General features: G+C 44.0%; 1 protein-coding gene across 2 annotated transcripts in view; it reads left to right on the plus strand.

Moving 5' to 3' along the window:
• Positions 1-228: 228 nt before the first annotated feature.
• LOC139419037 (TBC1 domain family member 9-like) overlaps positions 229-20,932 on the plus strand; it is a 29,262-nt gene continuing 8,558 nt past the window's right edge. The window contains exons 1-10 of one of the 2 annotated variants that reach the window (XM_071168894.1): positions 229-1,002; positions 9,920-10,030; positions 12,620-12,738; positions 13,324-13,552; positions 13,955-14,031; positions 14,144-14,328; positions 15,803-16,010; positions 17,086-17,292; positions 17,661-17,840; positions 19,049-19,199. In XM_071168894.1, coding sequence (XP_071024995.1) covers positions 882-1,002; positions 9,920-10,030; positions 12,620-12,738; positions 13,324-13,552; positions 13,955-14,031; positions 14,144-14,328; positions 15,803-16,010; positions 17,086-17,292; positions 17,661-17,840; positions 19,049-19,199 — 1,588 coding nt within the window. In that variant the 5' untranslated portion in view covers positions 229-881. Of the gene's footprint in view, positions 1,003-9,919; positions 10,031-12,619; positions 12,739-13,323; positions 13,553-13,954; positions 14,032-14,143; positions 14,329-15,802; positions 16,011-17,085; positions 17,293-17,660; positions 17,841-19,048; positions 19,200-20,932 lie in introns of those variants that run through there. The other variant, XM_071168895.1, reaches the window with a different exon arrangement.

The following is a 20,932-nucleotide window of genomic DNA, read 5'->3' on the forward strand; positions in this document are numbered from 1 at the left end:
ATTGATCCACTAATTGGTAACAGGTGGCAAAAACAACAAATGCAAGAGAGAGAGCCGGCAGTGACTGCTTTGCTCCTGAAGACAGCTTCGACACCTGGTATTTGTAAACAGTAGCCAAGTCATATCGATGAACAACTTTAGTCATTTGAATTCATACTTTATTACCACGTAGGGCCCAGGCTATAATTATGCAACCACCTCCCACAAAGTTGACGTAACGATGTGGCCACTCTGTGACGCGTGTTGTTGATACGGAGCTGTGCGGTAGCGGCGGTAGAGAGTGGGTTGCGTTAAATTACATTGTTGTTCGATGAGGAGGCAGGCAGCATACATATATGTTGGATAGTAGGTTGTAAATAGCCTAATGGATATAACGTGCTTGTGGGCACATTAATTAGCGTCCAACCATCGCTCATTCTGAAATATCTGGCGACCGATGAACGAGGACTCGTCGGCGGCATCGATATCCACCTGACAGCGGTTACAACACAGATAATAAACAACAAAGACCGAACCGAAGTGTCGCTCTCAGATCCATCCCTACAGAAATCTGTCAGATTCGGTTGTTTTAATGCGATACCCGCTTTATTGTGCCACCTAGTAATTGAGATCCACTGAGTGTATTGCACACCATTTTTGCATGATGTTTGGAGAGCGTATTTTATTTTTGCGTGTTTTTAGCGAATAAATTGTGTCTTTATGCTGTCATAGTTCTATACCTACACTGCAACCAAGTTGTCGTTGTCCAATTGTACTCGTTATTCGGTGGACCTGCATCGAGTCTCAGCCACTGGATAGACCGAATCAGCATTCCAGTTCATTTGACAGACACCGCCTGAATCAGCTGGATTTGATGTGCTTTTAGAATCAACTGGACGAAGATGTGGGTGCACCCTGAAGAGGTGTTGCAGGCGGGTGCGTTGTGGATAACCGAGCGAGCAAATCCCTATTTCATCCTCCAGAAACGCAAGGGCCACGGGGACGGCAGAGGAGGACTAGCGGGTGAGATACATATAACTGTCTCTGCTCTGCGTCTCTCTCCTCGTCTCCAAATCATGGATTATTGTAGCCAAGCATAGCTCAACTCCACGAATGTTCCATCGTCGAGTTCAGATATACGTGGCTAGGATTATTTAACGCTATTACAGCTGGTGTGCAAGCAGTGCCAAGACAAATTGGCCGGGTCTCTCGCTTGGTTTGGGAGATTATTCATGTTTAGTGATGGAGAGAAGATTGCATGCGTAGGGAGGGATTGGGGTCAGGTCACTCGGTATCAAAGGGGTGACAATGGCATGAAGGGATGTAGACCTGTATGAATGAATAGACACGTGACCCTAATAGCCTCTACTACTATATTTTATTTATTTAACTAGGCATGTCAGTTAATAACAAATTCTTATTTTACAATGATGGCCAAACCCTCCCATAACCCGGATTGACGCCAAGGGTGCCGCCCTATGGGACTCCCGATCACAGACGGTTGTGATACACCCCGGGATCAAACCAGGGTCTGTAGTGACACCGCTAGCATTGAGATACAGTGCCTTAGGCTGCTGTGCCACTCGAGAGCTACTATAACTAGACAAATGCAGGTGTCATTTTATCTGAATGAGGTTTTAAGCTCAGAATAGTCATAGGGCCATTGTTGTACGTTTATGGACCTCCTCCCATAGAACTACATACAATGGAGATAGTGGGCATTCAGCAGCTAATGTACCCTATTGATCAGCATCCCAAGATCTGGGCTATTTATGTAGGCCTTGTACTTTAGGTGATCCTGGAAAATTGTAACTAATATTGTTGCAAAGAGTAAGCCTTCTATATACCCTTTAAACCATTAACAAAACAAGGAAAGAAATGCATAGATTTGTTAAATAGATAATCATTGACTGTGCTTAGTTCACTCCAATTGTAATCTCATTAGGCTACTAGCTAGCTAACATAAGGCTGGACACATCTCCCCTGACAGGGAAGACAAATTCCAGCACTTGGGACCGTTAAAAGGCTCCATTAAATGGAAATGAACCTGTGATTGATTAGAGCCCAGCACGCCCAGGGAATGTTAAAATGGCTGATGTGTCATTCCCCGTACTGAATTTTGAATGCCACCGAGACAACCCATACACAAGGAGACACGCAGAGCAAAGGCACACTCTTTCTTCCCGGCAGGAGTAGTACATGCTGAATCATCTCTCCCTCTCCTTTCTCTACTCATCTCCTCCTCTTCTACTTCACTCACTCCATCCAAATTAGTCCACAGTCACTAGGAGGACTGCTACATCAGGGAGGAGCAATCATTTTAGGACCATAGGTGGTGGCGACTGTGTCTGCATCTGAAATGGTGCACTATTTCCTATGTAGTGCACTACTTTTGACCGGGGATCTGGTCAAATGTAGTGCATTATGTAGGGCATAGGGTGCCATCCCAATCAGGCTGACCTGGATTCAGTCTGTCTGTTGAATTCATCGCAACTGAGAATCCAAAAATATGAAAATGGGTTACGAATGATGCTACCTTGTTAAAAAAAAGGATAGAACATGATCAGTTAAAGTCAGTCGGGTTCATTTTAGGTACAGTAGATTCAGTCCAAGTCTTTGACTCTGGATGGATATCTGGATGGATATATCTATAGCCCTGCTTTGACTAGACTGGCCGACGCAGTCATGGTGGGTCAAAGAGAGTTGAACTGTGTGCTGCTGTCCTCAGTGCCAGTCAGTCACTCCCTCTTCAGTGCCAGCCAGCCAGTAATGAATATGACAAGGGGAGCCAAAATGGCCTGGAAGTATCTCACTTCATTGGTCAGCAACAAGACATTTCGCTGACATTTTACTGAAGGACGGAGATATTATTTTTTCCCGCATGCCAGCGACTGAAAGTTAGCCCCCGAACCAACGCTCTGCCTCTCCCTATTGTCTCGGGATAGCGACACAAAGCGTGCGGTGGTGATATGTGATGATGTCATTGTTATGTGAATACTGAGCGGACCGTGTGGTGTGCCAGTTGGCCTGCTGAGGAGAAGAGAGAGCCTGGGCACAATGACTGGCACTGCCCAGTAAACACCCCTTTTCAGCGGGCAGAGAAAGCCAAGCGAGCACCTGGTCCTCCTGGGCCATATGGAAGGGCACCAGGGCCAACGCTTTTTGATTTAAGCCATATTTATGAGGCTACTTGATATGAGGAAAAGTCAACATTAGCACTTTTTTTGATTTAATTGATTTATAGAGACTGAGAAACAGAAAATATAGTACAGTTTCATTATAGATGACTAGTTCCCCTAAAATCAATCTTAAGTCCTAAGATTTGAAAAATGTCAAGCTTCAATTGTGAAATGTTGACGATGGTAATTTGGTAGGTGCTTATATTTGTTCTATTTCCCACTTGGACAATTGTGTATTAATACGCATGTGAATTGGAAATGTTTGTTTTTGCATATCCCCACTCTCCTTGAGAGCCCCTCGGAGAGTGGTGTCTCTGCCACGGTCTGCCATTATCTACGGTGACACTGGAGCAATTTGGGCTAAATGCTTTGCTCAAGGGCACATGGGCAGATTGTTCACCTTGTCGGTTCGGGAGTTAGAACTAGCGACCTTTCGGGTGCTGGCCCAATGCTCTAACTGCTAGGCTACCTTCCACCCCAAATGTTGGATTGGAGTTTATTCACCATATTTCACTGCAAAAATGACACTATCCAAGGGACAATAAGCTAACCTATAGTACCTAACATTTCACAATAGTGTGACATTTTGGAGTCATTATGACCTGAAACTCTACTAGGCCTACATGTGTTGGGTGACTAACATCACGTAGACCTGATGACATCGCCCTCAATAGACACTTGGACTAGACTTCTAACCATCGACCTCTTTGACCATCGAACATTACCCACACTATCATCTGCTGCTTTACGTCACCTATCTTATCTGGTGACCTCTGACCTGGAGGTACACATTGAGGCTTGGGAAAGAAGAAAAGGAATAACACTACAGCTGTGTTACAGGGGGTTAGGTTAGAGAAACATGACTTAAAATAACATGTATGGTGTTACTTCGTATCAGGTTCTTGTTATTTGAAACAATATTGATTCTCAGCCAGTGGGGTGATTAGGTGCTGTGTCAGTACTTGGGAGAATATAGACCAGTGTTTCCGCTGTAGTCATTTTGCTGTGGTGCTGCTCCACAGTAAAATCATTACTGCCACGTCCCAAAAAATATGGAACATGAGAAAATATTTCTGCCAATGCTAGAACTGTCCACATGTACTTTTCCTCTGCAAACAAACAAGTCATGAATATAAAAATCGGGTAACTCCATAGTACAATAGTTAATATTTTATAGTCGGCTTGTTTTTGTGTGTTCTATGCAAGATACACATTATTCTCATGGCACATTCAGGTTACAAGTGCCATAAGGAGGGAAGCATGCATTCTGACAAGCAGTCGATGCATGTGTATTTCTCAACTCCTAAATATGCAAGAACTGCACCAGGCATTTTTTAGTGCATGGGGGATATTTGGGATAAATGTAACACTGGTCAATTGTATGATAGCTCTGAGGTAAAACACCACCCTACCTCAAGTACAGGAAGGGGGGGTGTTACCCTGGGTTACCCTAACAGGTAGCTAGCTCTACATTATATTCACTGTGTTTATGCATAATAACTAGTTAAAATAATTGGCTAATGATTAGCCAAATAGGGTAACTGCAGACAGGCTGAAGCATGGGACTACCCATTTATTTGCTCTTCTCTGCATCAGTTGTGCTACAGGTGATAATGCTTATTGCTAATAGCATACCTGATAATATGGACCATGCATAGACTATATGCATTGTCCAATATGTCAAAATATTTTTTTCAAAATAATTTTACATGTGTTATTGTGCTAATTGCTGGATGTGGAAGTTATATTTTAGATGGTGTCAGGATAATTGTATTTTTGTTCATTTTTGGAGTAGAAAGACCGTTTTTAATAAGTCACCAGTACTGAGCTTCTCAGTCCTCCATAAAAATTATCTGGCAGGGAACCCAGACCCCCAAAGCAAGGGTGGGACCCTTCCTTCAATCCCCATCGGAACTTCTCCTCCACTGCTATACAGTTTTCCAGATGAAACACTGAAATAGACCCAACAGAAAGCAGGATGGAGACCGATGAAAAGGAGAGGAAAACCGATTGCTTTTGCTCAAAGATGTTTTTTTTCCCACTCTTGAGTGGAAAGTAGGAACTAGCTGTCTCAACTGAACAGAGAATGGAGCTTTGCTAAGTAACAATAGGCAGCCCAGCTTCTGACCTTGTTTCCTGGCTTCTCCAATCTATAAAAAGTCCAAAACATCACATGATGCTGGTCTGTTCTCCAGTCTACTGTATGTACACTTAGACTCGTTTCTGTCCATCCCCACCCACAACAAAGGCAGCATTTCTCATCATTGGAGCTTAGTTTCTGTACATCTTGTTTTTCTTTGGTCGTGTGTGTGTGTGTGTGTGTGTGTGTGTGTGTGTGTGTGTGTGTGTGTGTGTGTGTGTGTGTGTGTGTGTGTGTGTGTGTGTGTGTGTTGCGCGTGGGGTGGTGAAAGTACATTCAAATGTATAGGAACATATGTGTGGTTTCCCAAAGTTCATGTTATGGATTAAAGGGTCAACACTAGGCTATAGGTCTGGGGTCCGCCTTCTCTTCACCATTACAAAACACCACAGTACAGTAGCTCATATTAACTCTTGTTATTATAGCATGGTGTTGGATCATGTGTTCTGAGGGTGAAAGCAGGAAAAGTAGCCCTGTAGGGTGCACTAATTCCTTCTTCATAAAATACCGTGCATACTAATCCTCTCCATTGCTGTTGATATCTTAACTGTGCAACTTATTTGGAGTGCGAGGTTTGAGCTGTAGGTTGCATGCAGTCGCAGAAGTCACAGGATGTTGTGGGTCTCACTCGTCAGTGGTCTCTTTTGTTGTGCTTGACACCTGTGCTTCCTGTGTTAACCCCTAACACACATCCCTGCAACACCGCTGGGTTCAGGTCATGCCCTGCCTATCCAACTGAGAGGTGCTTCACAGGTATTTGTTCAGTGTTCTGCAACTCCATGTCTTGAGGTAACCCACATGGTTGCACATTTTGTTCCAGCCCAACTAGTCAACTCATGTTCTTAGCTGAATGTGGTGTCAGTGCTGGGCTAGACCAAATATGTGCAACCCTGGGGGTGCAGAACTGGACTTAACACTGTTCAACAGAAACAACCGATTAAAGTTTGAAACTGAAAATGTCCTTTTATGCCCACAACATGTTTGTCAGAAAGGCCCAGATCCTGTATCCTTGCATTAGCCAGCCCCAAAGTAACAACAACTGCTTTGGTGTCTGTGCTAACCCTTTGAAATGGAGGCTAACACACAAACCTTTTGCATATCGGCCAAGCTGTTCTGTTCTCTCCCATCTAGTTTATTTTCTGTTTCTGTGATTTCGTACTGTACCTCTGTTTTTGTTCTGCGTTGTCATTGCAGTTATCACTTAAAAAACAAATATATATAACTGTACAGTAACCTTATCAATGGTGACTAATGTGAAGATACAGTTGAAAGTTTGTCTGTTGGGTTTTGTTCACGGTGAGTGCAACTACAAGTATAGGCCTAGTTCAGATGGGAAATCTCAAGCCCTTACACCTGTCAGAACCGACGGCCATATTGTTTACGACCATCCAGTGTGAAACCTGAATTGCCCTAACTGCCTCTTAAAGGCCCACTCTGATATTTACAGCCATTTTTTTATCATATTCAATTAATATGTTAATGATATATTAATTATCTATTTGCCTTTAATCATTATTTAAGCACTTCTCATTGAATTCGCCCTAACCTTTTATTGCGCCCTGCATAGAATTAAAAGAGAGAGAACAGGAGGGAGAGAGAAATGGAGCCCCAGAGATGTAATTGTGTTCAGATGTCTTCATTAGAAAAGCTAGTGGAGATGAGTGGTGTCCCAGAAGTCCTCCAGCAGACATTATGTATGGAGGGAAGTATAAATGAGTGGTGTCCCAGAAGTCCTCCAGCAGACATTATGTATGGAGGGAAGAATAGATGAGTGGTGTCCCAAAAGTCCTCCAGCAGACATTATGTATGGAGGGAAGTATAAATGAGTGGTGTCCCAGAAGTCCTCCAGCAGACATTATGTATGGAGGGAAGTATAAATGAGTGGTGTCCCAGAAGTCCTCCAGCAGACATTATGTATGGAGGGAAGAATAGATGAGTGGTGTCCCAAAAGTCCTCCAGCAGACATTATGTATGGAGGGAAGTATAAATGAGTGGTGTCCCAGAAGTCCTCCAGCAGACATTATGTATGGAGGGAAGAATAGATGAGTGGTGTCCCAGAAGTCCTCCAGCAGACATTATGTATGGAGGGAAGAATAGATGAGTGGTGTCCCAGAAGTCCTCCAGCAGACATTATGTATGGAGGGAAGTATAAATGAGTGGTGTCCCAGAAGTCCTCCAGCAGACATTATGTATGGAGGGAAGTATAAATGAGTGGTGTCCCAGAAGTCCTCCAGCAGACATTATGTATGGAGGGAAGTATAAATGAGTGGTGTCCCAGAAGTCCTCCAGCAGACATTATGTATGGAGGGAAGAATAGATGAGTGGTGTCCCAGAAGTCCTCCAGCAGACATTATGTATGGAGGGAAGAATAAATGAGTGGTGTCCCAGAAGTCCTCCAGCAGACATTATGTATGGAGGGAAGTATAAATGAGTGGTGTCCCAGAAGTCCTCCAGCAGACATTATGTATGGAGGGAAGAATAGATGAGTGGTGTCCCAAAAGTCCTCCAGCAGACATTATGTATGGAGGGAAGAATAAATGAGTGGTGTCCCAGAAGTCCTCCAGCAGACATTATGTATGGAGGGAAGTATAAATGAGTGGTGTCCCAAAAGTCCTCCAGCAGACATTATGTATGGAGGGAAGTATAAATGAGTGGTGTCCCAGAAGTCCTCCAGCAGACATTATGTATGGAGGGAAGAATAGATGAGTGGTGTCCCAAAAGTCCTCCAGCAGACATTATGTATGGAGGGAAGTATAAATGAGTGGTGTCCCAGAAGTCCTCCAGCAGACATTATGTATGGAGGGAAGTATAAATGAGTGGTGTCCCAGAAGTCCTCCAGCAGACATTATGTATGGAGGGAAGTATAAATGAGTGGTGTCCCAAAAGTCCTCCAGCAGACATTATGTATGGAGGGAAGAATAGATGAGTGGTGTCCCAAAAGTCCTCCAGCAGACATTATGTATGGAGGGAAGTATAAATGAGTGGTGTCCCAGAAGTTCTCCAGCAGACATTATGTATGGAGGGAAGAATAAATGAGTGGTGTCCCAGAAGTCCTCCAGCAGACATTATGTATGGAGGGAAGAATATCATCCAGACTGGCTGTTTTGGTTTCTCTTGCTCCCTTTCTGCATGTCTGTCTCTCTCCCTGTCTGTCTCTGTCCCCCTCTCTCCCCACATCGCTCTTTTCGTCTATCTCGGTCTGTGTGACTGGCAAGAAGCTGTCGTGGCAATGGTAAAATTCCCGCACCGGGAATAAGGTTTCAGGGCGACTGTGGAATATGGCAGCCAAAAAGCTTCTTTCTATCAAAGGTTGAGTTTGTTGGAAAAGGAGTGTCATTTCCACTCAAACTTTGATGACATGTTAGACCCCAAGGCATAAAAAAACGAGACTTATCACTATTCACAACAAAAGGCCTTTAGCAAGACTAGCATATTCATCACTTCAGATGTTTTTCCTCCACTCTTTATTTTTTTAAAATTGTGGTACCAGTTTCTTCTGATTTTATGATCTTGTGGTTTACAATAGACAGTAGCTAGACACTAGTCATGTATTATTACTGTATCAGAGATGAGAAGCATTAGGGTAATAAAACAACTCTTTAAAAGAGACGGGAGTTATTGGCTTCTTTCAGCTGTCATGAGTCCATAATCTGTCCATCTATCTCTCCACTTCCCTCGTTCATTAGATTATAGGGGATTCATCCCCTGGTCATTAGATTATAGGGGATTCGTCCTTTTTATTCCAGGTGACTTTACTCTCACCTTCTTCTCTCCGCATCGATCTGTCACATGGGAAATCTGAGCTCTGTGCCATCTGCCCATCCACCCCACTTCTCCATACAAGAACATTGATACCAGATTCACACATTAGTGCCAACCTGAACCGTACTGTGCTGGCTGGGATATTTCTTCACTGTGTCTTTTCCAGCACAGTTCCAGCAACTATGGTGGATGTATAACCAGGCCAGCCCAGACCCCATCCACTAAATGTATCAGAGTAGGAGTGCTGATATAAGATCAGGTCCCCACCTGTCCATATAAACCTATCTAATTACGATCTAAAAGGCTAAACCGATCTGAGTTCCGCACTCCTACTCTGAGATGCTTTGTAGATACGGGCACAGTCCTGGTTTGTGTCGCTCGGTTTGGTCCTATAATATAAATTGGGCATGAAGCAGTCAGGACAGGAAAGCCACAACTGCCCGTCAGCCCTAAATACCCCTTCCTCCTCCCTCTATTTCATAAGTGGTGATCTCATCGCCGGAGGGCTCCATCAAGGGCCTTTTGAGGAGAGCATAAGTGGTCTAACAAGGGTTAATGTCCCAGAACGGTCTGCTGTCTCACATGGTGGAGGGGTGCTTTGTTACGTGTCTGAAATGGGCTAAAACATAAACTCTTTTGTTGGGTTTTTGCTTTGAAGTCATTTTTTTAGGGGGAGGATTCATGACTTGTTTGTATTTGCTTTTTAAGTTCTTGGATCACTTACAGGTTTTATTTTCCATCCTCAAGACAGTCAATGCATTATCTATTCAACGTCCAAACAATGTTGTATAGACGATCATGATTTTCCCACAATGTCTCCCTCCCTAACCCACGGTATTCCCTCCTCCTCCCACCGCAGGTCTGTTGGTGGGAACACTGGACGTGGTGCTGGACTCCAGTGCTCGAGTGGCCCCCTACAGAATCCTTTACCAGACACCTGACTCCCTAATCTACTGGATCATTGCTCATGGTGTGTACTGTGTGTGTCTGTGTATAGTTCTCTCTCGCTCTTTCTTTCTTTCTCTCCCCCCTCCCACACAAGGCCCTCTCTTCCTGCACCATGTTCTCACTTCCTGCAAATGCCAAGCATCACATCATGGCCCACTGCTCTTAAAGGGCTAGACTGGGGGGAAACGGATACCAGGAATGGGAATCGATGGTGATTCGCTCAAAATATGAGGAGCTGTCATGCTTTTTTTTAGTTAATTAGCTAGCATGGTAAAGCTTACATTACATCTGCTTACTTCATCTGTTAACACTCTCTCTTTGCATGTTAAAGGGTTAACCACCCTAATGTCCTATATGGAAAAGCTAAAAGGTTAACTCAGGGCTGTAAATGTAAGATACTTACACGATCTCAACCAAATGAGCTATCTCATCACACCTATTTTGGCTAGTTACAATGGTTTGTGACATCACAGAAACCCAATCTTCACCTTCCTCTTTCCTTGAGCAGTTATGTCACACAAATAATTTACTACTCTGGAGGAGCCATAATGCAATCCCACGGACCCATGACTAGCGGACGGGAAAGGAAGGATTTATTTTTAAAGAGGGATCATTGTGTAAGTAAGGAGAGGCTTCAGAACCATACTCCCCAGACGTAATGAACAATGGCTCTGTTTTTAAATGAACTGAGATGGTGGATCGAAAAGTCTGTTGTGTTGGAGGACTTTGAATAGTGTGTGACTACGCGCATGTGTATTTGCCTTAGTGAGTGCTCCCATATGGAAAAAGGAGTAGGGGAAAGAAACAGGAGAGAAGACCCTCTACCTCTCTGAAATGGAAGCCCAGAGAAGAAGACTCCTGAGGGCTGGCCTTGAAATGGCAACCACTCCTCCCTCCCCTCTCCCTATCCGCCTATCCTCCAGCACAGAGGGAGCGTGGAGCAGTCTGTCTGCCAGACGTCATCACTAATGTAGCTAAGAGATGAGCAGCAGTGGGCTACTTAAAGGGGAGATGGATGACGGATGAGGCCTCTAACGATAGTGGACACTGAGGTCTCTGTGCTAGCAGGCTCTGCCTTGACTGGCTCTCAGATTTCACTAGCGCTAAGTAGCTGCTAACAAGTAGCCACAGTAGCACCAATAGGGATTTGCCTGCCAATACTATTCAAAATTCTCCCTGAATTTAAGGTGTGCTGTATTGCAGGGCATTATTATTTCACCTTTTTAAGTAGGATCGTAACATATCTGAAGCTAATTAGCCAATAGCGCTATAGCCATGAGCTTATCGCCATATGTGTGGTAGTAAATGTAGGCCGAGCAGAGGGGATGGCCAAGTAATGTCAGTGGCTGGGCTGTCTAGATTTAATCAAACTTCATTTATATAGCACATGTCTTACAGGATGCGTTTTAAAGTGATTAACAAATAAAAGGTGAGAAAAATAAAAACAAAGTTTTCTATACAAATAAGACAATACATTTTTTTAAGAGAACTTAAAATAACAGTACACATGAGACTAATGTATTAAATTACATGTGACTATATATGGGAATATGATTAAAAGAACCCTAAGTAAAAGCTGAACCCTAAGAACAGCTGAAAGGCCAGTGACAGAGGATCTGAGGGACAACCCGGCACATATGCTTTTAAGATATCAGACATGTATTCAGGTGCAAACCCACGTAGTGCTTTAAAAATCAATAAAGCAATTTTAAAATCCACTCTAAAACTAACTGGCTTACCAATGCATTGACTTTAAAATAGGTGGTGTGTGTGTGTGTGTGTGCTCTCCTCCTGGCCTTTGTAAGCACACGTGCTGCTGCATTCTGAATTAATTAAAGCTGGTCAATGTTTTTTTTGTTGAGGGGGGAGACCAGACAGGAGTGTATTGCAATAGTCAAGCCTGTCAGTAATAAAAACATGCATTAGTCAGTATGGGCTTGACAGAGGAATGGTCACACTTTGACAATATTTCTAAGCTGATTTGGTCACATTTCTGATGTGGGCCTTCATTGGCCCAACGCTCTAGCCTAGTGGTTAGAGTGTTGGGCCAGTAAACGAAAGGTGGCTAGATTGAATCCCTGAGCTGACGGGGTAAAAATCTGTTGTTCTGCCCCTGAACAAGGCAGTTAACCCACTGTTGCTAGGCCGTCATTTTAAATAAGAATTTGTTCTTAACAGACTTGCCTTGTTAAATAAATATAACAAAAAAAACATATATTTTTTTAGGTCAGTCTAAAATAACACCTAGGTTTACAGCCTGGTGGGTTGTGTCTAGTAGTCTTGATTAGCTGTCTGAACAGCTTGTTACTGCTGTCTGTACTGTCTCCCCTCGTCTGTCTGTCACTGATCCTGAATCATGTACCTCCATACTACTTAGTATCCAGAAGAGTAGGTTTGGATTCCAAGTATGCTAAACATGTTACATTTGCATACAATTGTAAGAATGATGAGGAGCGTCTCAGTCGACATGCTGTAATGTCTCAAAGAAAATGAGGAATGGGTGAAACTCCATGCCTCCACATTCTCCTGGGAGCCTCTTGTAATCAAGTTCCCTGATGCACCCCTGTCTCCTCCTCCTCCTCCGTCTCTTCTCCCCTCCCTCGTTCCATAGGGTGCTCCCGTAAGGAGATCACAGAACACTGGGAGTGGCTGGAGCAGAACCTCCTGCAGACACTGTCCATCTTTGAGAACGAGAATGACATCACTACCTTTGTCAAGGGCAAAGTTCAGGTACTGTTTAGTGTATATATGAGTCACTTAGCAGATGCTTGTCTCTAAAGAAGCGGTATGGACTTCTCTGGGATTTGGAAGGTTGGTTGTGTTTAGAGGGGTTGCATGGTGGGGTTTGTGGAGTTTCACAAATCTTTGTAATGGTGTTTGTGACAATAGTAATGGTGGTTGTCAGCAATTCATTTTGACAGTTTGGACATTGGAACGTATGACGTTTGACTGTGACATGTTTGTCATGCCAGGTGTAATATTAGTCTAGCATGTAGTCAAACTAGTATTGTCAAAATGACTCCTGCCAGGGGCAAAATAACAAAGCCCGGCTGTATTTACTATTGTAACCTAAGAACAGGTCCAGCTACTGACACAGCCTCTAAATCAGATTCTGTATGTATCTGTATGGTGATGAAGTAGTTCTTACTCAATGAATAGATTACAAAAGCTAGCCAGATAAGATTTATTTAGTTCTCTCACTTTGTCTGCCACTCACTCTCTCACTTTCTAGCTATCTCTATTTGAAAATTAATTGTTGAACTTTTATTGATTGTCTCAAAGTCCCTCACTCCCTCTATTGGTCTCTTGCCCCAGGGTATTATCGCCGAGTACAACAAGAACCACGACGTGAAGGAGGACGATGACACTGACAAATTCAAGGAGGCCATCTGTACGTTCCGTAAGCTGTTTGGCATGCCTGAAGAGGAGAAGCTGGTCAACTACTACTCCTGTAGCTACTGGAAGGGCCGTGTGCCCCGGCAGGGCTGGCTCTACCTCAGCATCAACCACATCTGCTTCTACTCTTACCTGCTGGGGAAAGAAGGTAGGGACCACTGGCATGCTACCTACTACCTACTGATTATTCATAGCTTTTGCATAGCTTTTGAAGACCCTTCAGAAGTCCCCAAAAATAGTACAACCCCTTGATATTTTTCTGGGTGGATACAATGTCATTTTTAAGATGAAGTGGTGTATATTTCAAACAATCAGCTCTTATGCAACTCAAAAATGTATAAATACAACCATCTCTCTTTCTCTCTCTCTCGCCCTCTTTCTCTCTCTCTCGCCCTCTTTCTCTCTCTCTCGCCCTCTTTCTCTCTCTCTCGCCCTCTTTCTCTCTCTCTCGCCCTTTTTCTCTCTCTCTCGCCCTTTTTCTCTCTCTCTCGCCCTCTTTCTCTCTCTCTCGCCCTCTTTCTCTCTCTCGCCCTCTTTCTTCCCCACTCAGCCAAGCTAGTGATCCGCTGGGCCGACATCACCCAGCTGGAGAAAAGCGCCACGCTCCTCCTCCCCGATGCAGTCAAGGTGAGCCTTGTAAATCATATCAACTATACTGCATGTTACCATCACTTTAATGTCTCTTTGTCCATCCATACACCCCTCTAACCTTCATTCATGCTTCCATTCCTCGGTCAAGGTGAGCACGCGGGTGGCTGAGCACGTCTTCTCGGTCTTCCTCAACATCAACGAGACCTTCAAGCTGATGGAGCAACTGGCCAACATCGCCATGAGACAGCTCCTTGACAACAAGGGCTTTGAGCAGGACCGCTCTCTGCCCAAACTCAAGAGGAAGACACCCAAAAAGGTGTCTGCCCTCAAGAGGTGAGGTTTGGTGGAGGGGGTTCTGGGGAGGTCTGGGAAGGTTTGGTGAAGTTCTGGGGAGGTTTGGTGAGGCTGGATGTTGTAGTTCAGAGATTTTTGTTGGTCTCCCCTCAATAGGTTCGGTTGATAGTTGCGGAGGATTGGTTTCTGGGGAGATGCAGTAAGTTTAGTCATGATGTAGTCATTTATAATGCTGCACAAAATTCTTTGCTGTGGGTGACCTATAGCCATTCACAACCATTCCATGTGGTTGCATGGTGTTGTAAGTTTTACACAGTTTAATAAACAATATACCAATACTTAACTGACTACATAAGACCACCAACAAACAACAAAAATGACTTCAGAGGAAAGAAATGTATAGTCTTGTTCCAACGTGCCTGGAGGAAAACCAGCTGAGGCATTAGTAGTATATTTAAACTGGGTTCCTTTCTAGTAGTTTGGCTCACAGACACTTTTGCATTCTTTAAATCTACAGCACGACTTTGTCATAATCCTTTCAGGTACAGCTGAACTTTTACTGGAGCTATTAACTTTGAACACCCAAGCTTGCGTCATTAGCCCAAGACTTTCAAATGTATTTCTCTCAAGACAGATTCCAACTCTCTAACTACTACTCATACTGTTGCCCTATATAGATGTCTGTTGTAGTAGTAACTGTTGCCCTATATAGATGTCTATTGTAGTAGTAACTGTTGCCCCATCCAGATGTCTATTGTAGTAGTAACTGTTGCCCCATCCAGATGTCTATTGTAGTAGTAACTGTTGCCCTATATAGATGTCTATTGTAGTAGTAACTGTTGCCCTATATAGATGTCTATTGTAGTAGTAACTGTTGCCCTATATAGATGTCTATTGTAGTAGTAACTGTTGCCCTATATAGATGTCTATTGTAGTAGTAACTGTTGCCCCATCTAGATGTATATTGTAGCATTATACTGTCATACTTGGTTGCAAATGGCTCTTTCACTACATTGACCTGATTGATTTTATTTTTCATACAAAGAAAATAAAACATTTTAAATTGTTTTTGGGATGCATTTTAGGATACATGGGAAATATAAAACATTGGCCAAATGTATTTTAATGTGTGACATACATTTGTAAATGTATTTGGAATACATACATTTGTATGGAAATACACTGTACAAAACATTAAGAATGCCTTCTCTTTCCATGATATAGACTGAAGTGGAGGAGAAAGGTTAAAGAAGGATTTTCGAGCCTTGAGACAGTTGAGTCATGGATTGTGTATGTGTGCTATTCTCAGGGTGAATGGGCAAGACGATAGATTTAAGGGCCTTTTGAACAGGTTATGGTAGTAGGTGCCAGGCGCACCGGTTTCTGTCAAGAACTGCACCGACAGTTAGTCTCAATTTACTGCTGCTATTTAAAGACAACAGATTATGTTCCAAATTAGATTATTGACCGTCTCTAGACTAGACAATCTCTTGAACCTTGTTGTCTCACCCAGGGACCTGGATGCCAGGGCTAAGAGCGAGCGTTACCGGGCCTTGTTCCGTCTGCCCAAGGATGAGAAGCTGGACGGACACACGGGCTGCACCCTTTGGACCCCCTTCAACAAGATGCACATCCTGGGCCAGATGTTTGTCTCCACTAACTACATCTGCTTCACTTCCAAGGAGGAGACCCTGTGCAGCCTCATCATCCCCCTAAGAGAGGTGAGTCTGGCTGGGTACAGATTCTGGTGATTGACCGTAGTCCTGGAGCTTAGTGTTGGCCCGGAGCAGTAGTCTGCACTGACTGGAGCGCTCTGGAATTTTGGGTTGGTTACCTTTGAACTAGACTTCTGTGACAATTTTGGATGATGCTAAGACATAAATCAATGTGGGACCACTATAGATTTGAGATTTTCCATCAGGAAAGAAAGGTTACCTTAGACAAGTTGTGCTGTGTGCTGCTGTAGGGGGTTACTAGCAGGGCAGTTAGAAAGAGCAGCAGCCGGCTTAACACTCTGGTAGGGGCTGTCACTCCCAATCTGCTTTAGTCACTGGCTGCCCCTCGCCCAGCCATTGCCATGTCAATCAGGACCCCATCCCCCCACCCACCCTGTCACATCCTATCCCCATCAGCCATCTTAAACTACCAATAGCTGGCAGGGCAGAACGTGGATCGACTACTAATGTCTAGTGTTATGATGTGTGGCACTGAATCAATTCAGTCAACTAATATGTGGGTTGAAGTGTTGATATGGTGAAACTTATTGTGTGCTTGGTATGGTATGTTGGCCTTAGGTCATTGCACATGAGAATATTGACCTATGTGGTTAGATGGTGAAATAAATCAATACACATGTGATGGGTTACTGTAATTCGTGTTCTACATCGACCACTTTCTCATATCAAATAGATTTATATCTTATGTTGCATCCTCATATCTTATGACTGACATGTGACTGGCATATCTGTTGTGACTGGCGTATCTGTTGTCTGACACAACCGGGTGGTAGCAGGCTAATATGTGTATGTGACCAATAACATCTGCTAAATATGTGTATGTGACCAATAACATCTGCTAAATATGTGTATGTGACCAATAACATCTGCTAAATATGTGTATGTGACCAATAACATCTGCTAAATATGTGTATGTGACCAATAACATTTGATTTGTTATGACTGGCATATCTGTTGTCTGACATATGGCTGACATCTATTGTGACTGACATACCTGTTGTGACTGATACATGAATGACATATCTGTTGTGACAGACCTCTGTGTCTCTGTCCCTCCCAGGTGACGATAGTGGAGAAGGCAGACAGCTCCAACTTTCTGCCCAGCCCAGTGTCCATCAGCACCAAGAACAGGATGACCTTCCTGTTCGCCAACCTCAAGGACCGGGACTTCCTGGTCCAGAGGATCTCTGACTTCCTGCAGCAGACCACCTCCAAGATCTACTTCGAGAGGGAGACCACCGGGAGTGTGAACAGCTCCGACGATGAGGTGAGGGCACATCTATGTCATTGTATATCTAGGATGTTGTACATCATTTAGGTCTATACTCTTCCACAACTGCTCCCCAAGTTTGCTGATAAGTCTCCCTCTACTCCAGGTCTTCAGTAAATACTTAGCATGATTATTATCACAGGTCTCTGATCAGTTCTTATCATAAAGCACACTGCATCAACTATCCTTACCCTGATCCTGGACGTGTTCTGCTCTCCACCAGATGTATTCTCAGTATTGTTATTATAGCATCTCATCACAGGTCTCAGAACAGTTGAACAGTTATGATAAACTCATGATAATTGACTTCATTAACAATCTCCTAATTCTGATCCTGAATCTGTGTCTCTCTCTCTCTCCTCTAGATGTACTCCCAGCAGGGCTCTCTCCTCTCCAGCAGTCCCCAGCGCAGCAGTCTGGGCTCAGAGGGCTCCTCCGAGGGTGAGCGCCAGTTTAACCTCAATGACAACAGCGTGCCCACCGCCACCCAGGCCCTCATGACCATGTACCGCCGCCGCTCGCCGGAGGAGTTCAACCCCAAACTGGTACGGTCATTGAATGGTCTGTTCACATGTTGGGGGCTCCCGAGTGGAGCAGCGGTCTAAGGCACTGCATCTCAGTGCTAGAGGTGTCACTGCAGACCCTGGTTCGATTCCAGTCTGTATCACAACCGGCTGTGATTGGGAGTCCCATAGGGCAGCGCACAATAGGCCCAGCGTCATCCGGGTTTGGTTGGGGTAGGAATGTCATTGTAAATTAGAATTTGTCCTTAACTGACTTTCCTAGTTAAATAAACATGTGGTCGAACACAAGAAGATGCTCTATTGCTATAGTAGAGAATTGGAATGATTCCACATGATTGATGGAATTGAACTTGGACTAAATTAATTGAGTTGAATACATTTATTTACAGTGACAAAATATTGTAACAAACTGTAATTGCGTGTATATACCTGCATGCTGAATAAGCCATTGGGAATCCAATATCTGCATGTAATAACCTGAGGCTTTTCCCAAGCCTCAAATCAAATTGTATTGCTTGCGTACAACTATTTAGCAGATGTGATTGCGGGTATAGCGAAGTGCTTGTGTTCCGAGCTACAGCAGTGCGGTAATATCTAACAATACACAACAAAACAAAGTTGCTTAGAAGCCAGAAACAGAGCGGTCATGTCTGTCGGTGCCATCAGTGTCTCAACCTTGATCTAAAACAAAGCTTGGCTTACAGTCAGTGTGTTCTGTTCCTGCTCTAACCTCCAGCTGGCTTTGCATTGCACAGTTCAAAGGCCTGTAGGGAAGTTGCAGATGTAGACCAAGGAAGGGGGAAGTGTGTGTAAAGTAAATTAGATCCGAGTTAATTGAAGTAAATAAAGCCTTAATTAAATTCTTCAGAGACCTCTAGGGGAGTATTTGTGCTACATACGTCTGTGTCGAAAGTTAGAAATATTGTTTAGGCTTTGAAGGCTCGCTGGCTCGTTATTTAATGAGGTGGTAATTCGTTTTTTGCCTCCTACGAACCATCCTGATCTCTCGAGCTTACATTCTGCATGTATTGAAACAATGTAAGCGTGCCAGATTAGGATGGTTCGTACGAGGCTAGTCTTTTTTTGTTGTTGCTTTCTGCAGAGATTGTTGGGTTGTTGGCACAGCTGTTACAAGGGTGTCTACTTTCTTTCTCTCACTCTCTCTGTCCTTGAACATTTCTTTTTCCAACACATGCAAGATTATTAACTGTCAATTTATTTTTCCCCAGGCCAAGGAGTTCCTGAAGGAACAGGCGTGGAAGAACCACATCGCCGAGTACGGCCAGGGGGTGTGTATGTACCGTACAGAGAAGACCAAGGACCTGGTGCTTAAAGGCATCCCAGAGAACATGAGGGGAGAGCTGTGGCTGCTCTTCTCCGGTGAGGCCAACAGTCGCACGCGTTCTCACAAACAGTCCGGCGTGGGCATGATCTCACAATGCACTCTCACATTCACTGTACATAGTCATTTGTATATTACATTATGCCCCCCGGTTCTTGACATTCATATACTCGACTTTCACTCATTCTGTATCTCCACAAGCCGTGCTGATACACACACTCAAAGACCACAGATAGACAGTACTACGTGCTCATACACCAACTCCTCATACACTAACCTGCATTCGGCATCGTGTGGTGGGACCACACATCTCATTACTATAGTTATTGTTACCACAGGAGGAAAAACAACAGGAAAAACACATCAGATTTTAGTTTTGGGTTTTCCCAAGCCCCCTTTTGTGGTATGAGCACAGAATGGTTCATCATCCAGGTGTATTAGAAATATTTACAGTCAAATATTAGCTTTTCTTTCAGTGTACATATGGATTTGGGTAGCCTCATTAAACATGCATTAGCTTGGCCTTGGCAACGCATTCCATTCCCATCTCCTGCCTGAGCAGCAGTATCGCACTGTATCTAACCTGTAACTGGGCTGCATGCTTCACGTCCACTGCTACAGCATATTACAGTGAGAGCACACATTCTATAGTCTACTTACTGTACGCCAAACTGAACACTGTCAGTCTGGTTTAACCAGGCTTTACAAACACAGCAGCTTATGTAGGGGTTGTGTTAGAGACGTAGGCCTACATTGTGACCACTGTAGCTGTGAAAAGCTGACCTATATAAATAAACCTGAAGAACCAGTTGGCCTACAGGGAGAGTCACTGCTGAGATCACCAAACAATGTTTTATACTTCAGCCTCTTCTTCCTGGAGGAAATTCCTTGCACCCACGCGACAGCACTAACAGTTAGTGACTATCTACCTGCTCTTTCCCCTAGTGACCTACTTGTGGTACCTTCCGCAGTCGCCATGGCAGCCATACATCTGCACTTCCTGGATGGACTGGTGTGTTTACATGTTAGCCTAGCGTCTCTTTTGGCGAAGCTCGCTAGCTGTGTTTTTATGTGGAAGAAGATGGAGCATTTGAATGCAACCTCTGTACTTGTCCCTGAACTCACTGTCACAGTGGGAACAGTTGATAAGCCTGCGTTTGACTGCGCTAGAAGAGTCAATTTGAGGGTGTTATCATTCAACAGACTTTTACCCAGGACCCCCCCCCCCCCCCTTTACTGGTTTAGCCTGTGTTGTTGTTGCTCTCAGTGCACAGTAATGGCTGCTTCCACAGCTGGGAGTACGGGAGGGGAGGGCTATAAAGGCACTAAGGTTTTTGTGTAGAAGGGATTCTGCCTAAAGTGAGAGTGGAAGGCTTACCTCTGCATGTCTACTGGCTGCTTGCCACATCTCTCTGTTAGTAGATATGGAGTGAGCAATGGCATGTCTTGAGTTCTGGTTTCATCACTCCAACCATTTCTGAAACTGATTACATTGAATATGCAATGCCATTGCAATGCTAGCCTAACTTAGCCAGGTGTAAAATAAACGCCTGAAACTAGATCCCCTATATGGTCTTGAAGAGAATAAAAAATAACTGTTGGGGGGAAGTTCTCTTCTGCACTGTTCAACCAATCCAGTAAATGTGGAGGAGTTAAGATGTTGCGTTGTTAACGTCCAAATGCGGAAGTCACATCACAGGCTCTCTTTCCATATCCCCCTGAAAACGAACGTCGGTTTGTTAGCAATTCTCCTAAGGCTGTTAGTTGAAAG

This window comes from Oncorhynchus clarkii, chromosome 10 (assembly GCF_045791955.1).
Source record: "Oncorhynchus clarkii lewisi isolate Uvic-CL-2024 chromosome 10, UVic_Ocla_1.0, whole genome shotgun sequence".
Taxonomy (NCBI): Eukaryota; Metazoa; Chordata; class Actinopteri; order Salmoniformes; family Salmonidae; genus Oncorhynchus; species Oncorhynchus clarkii.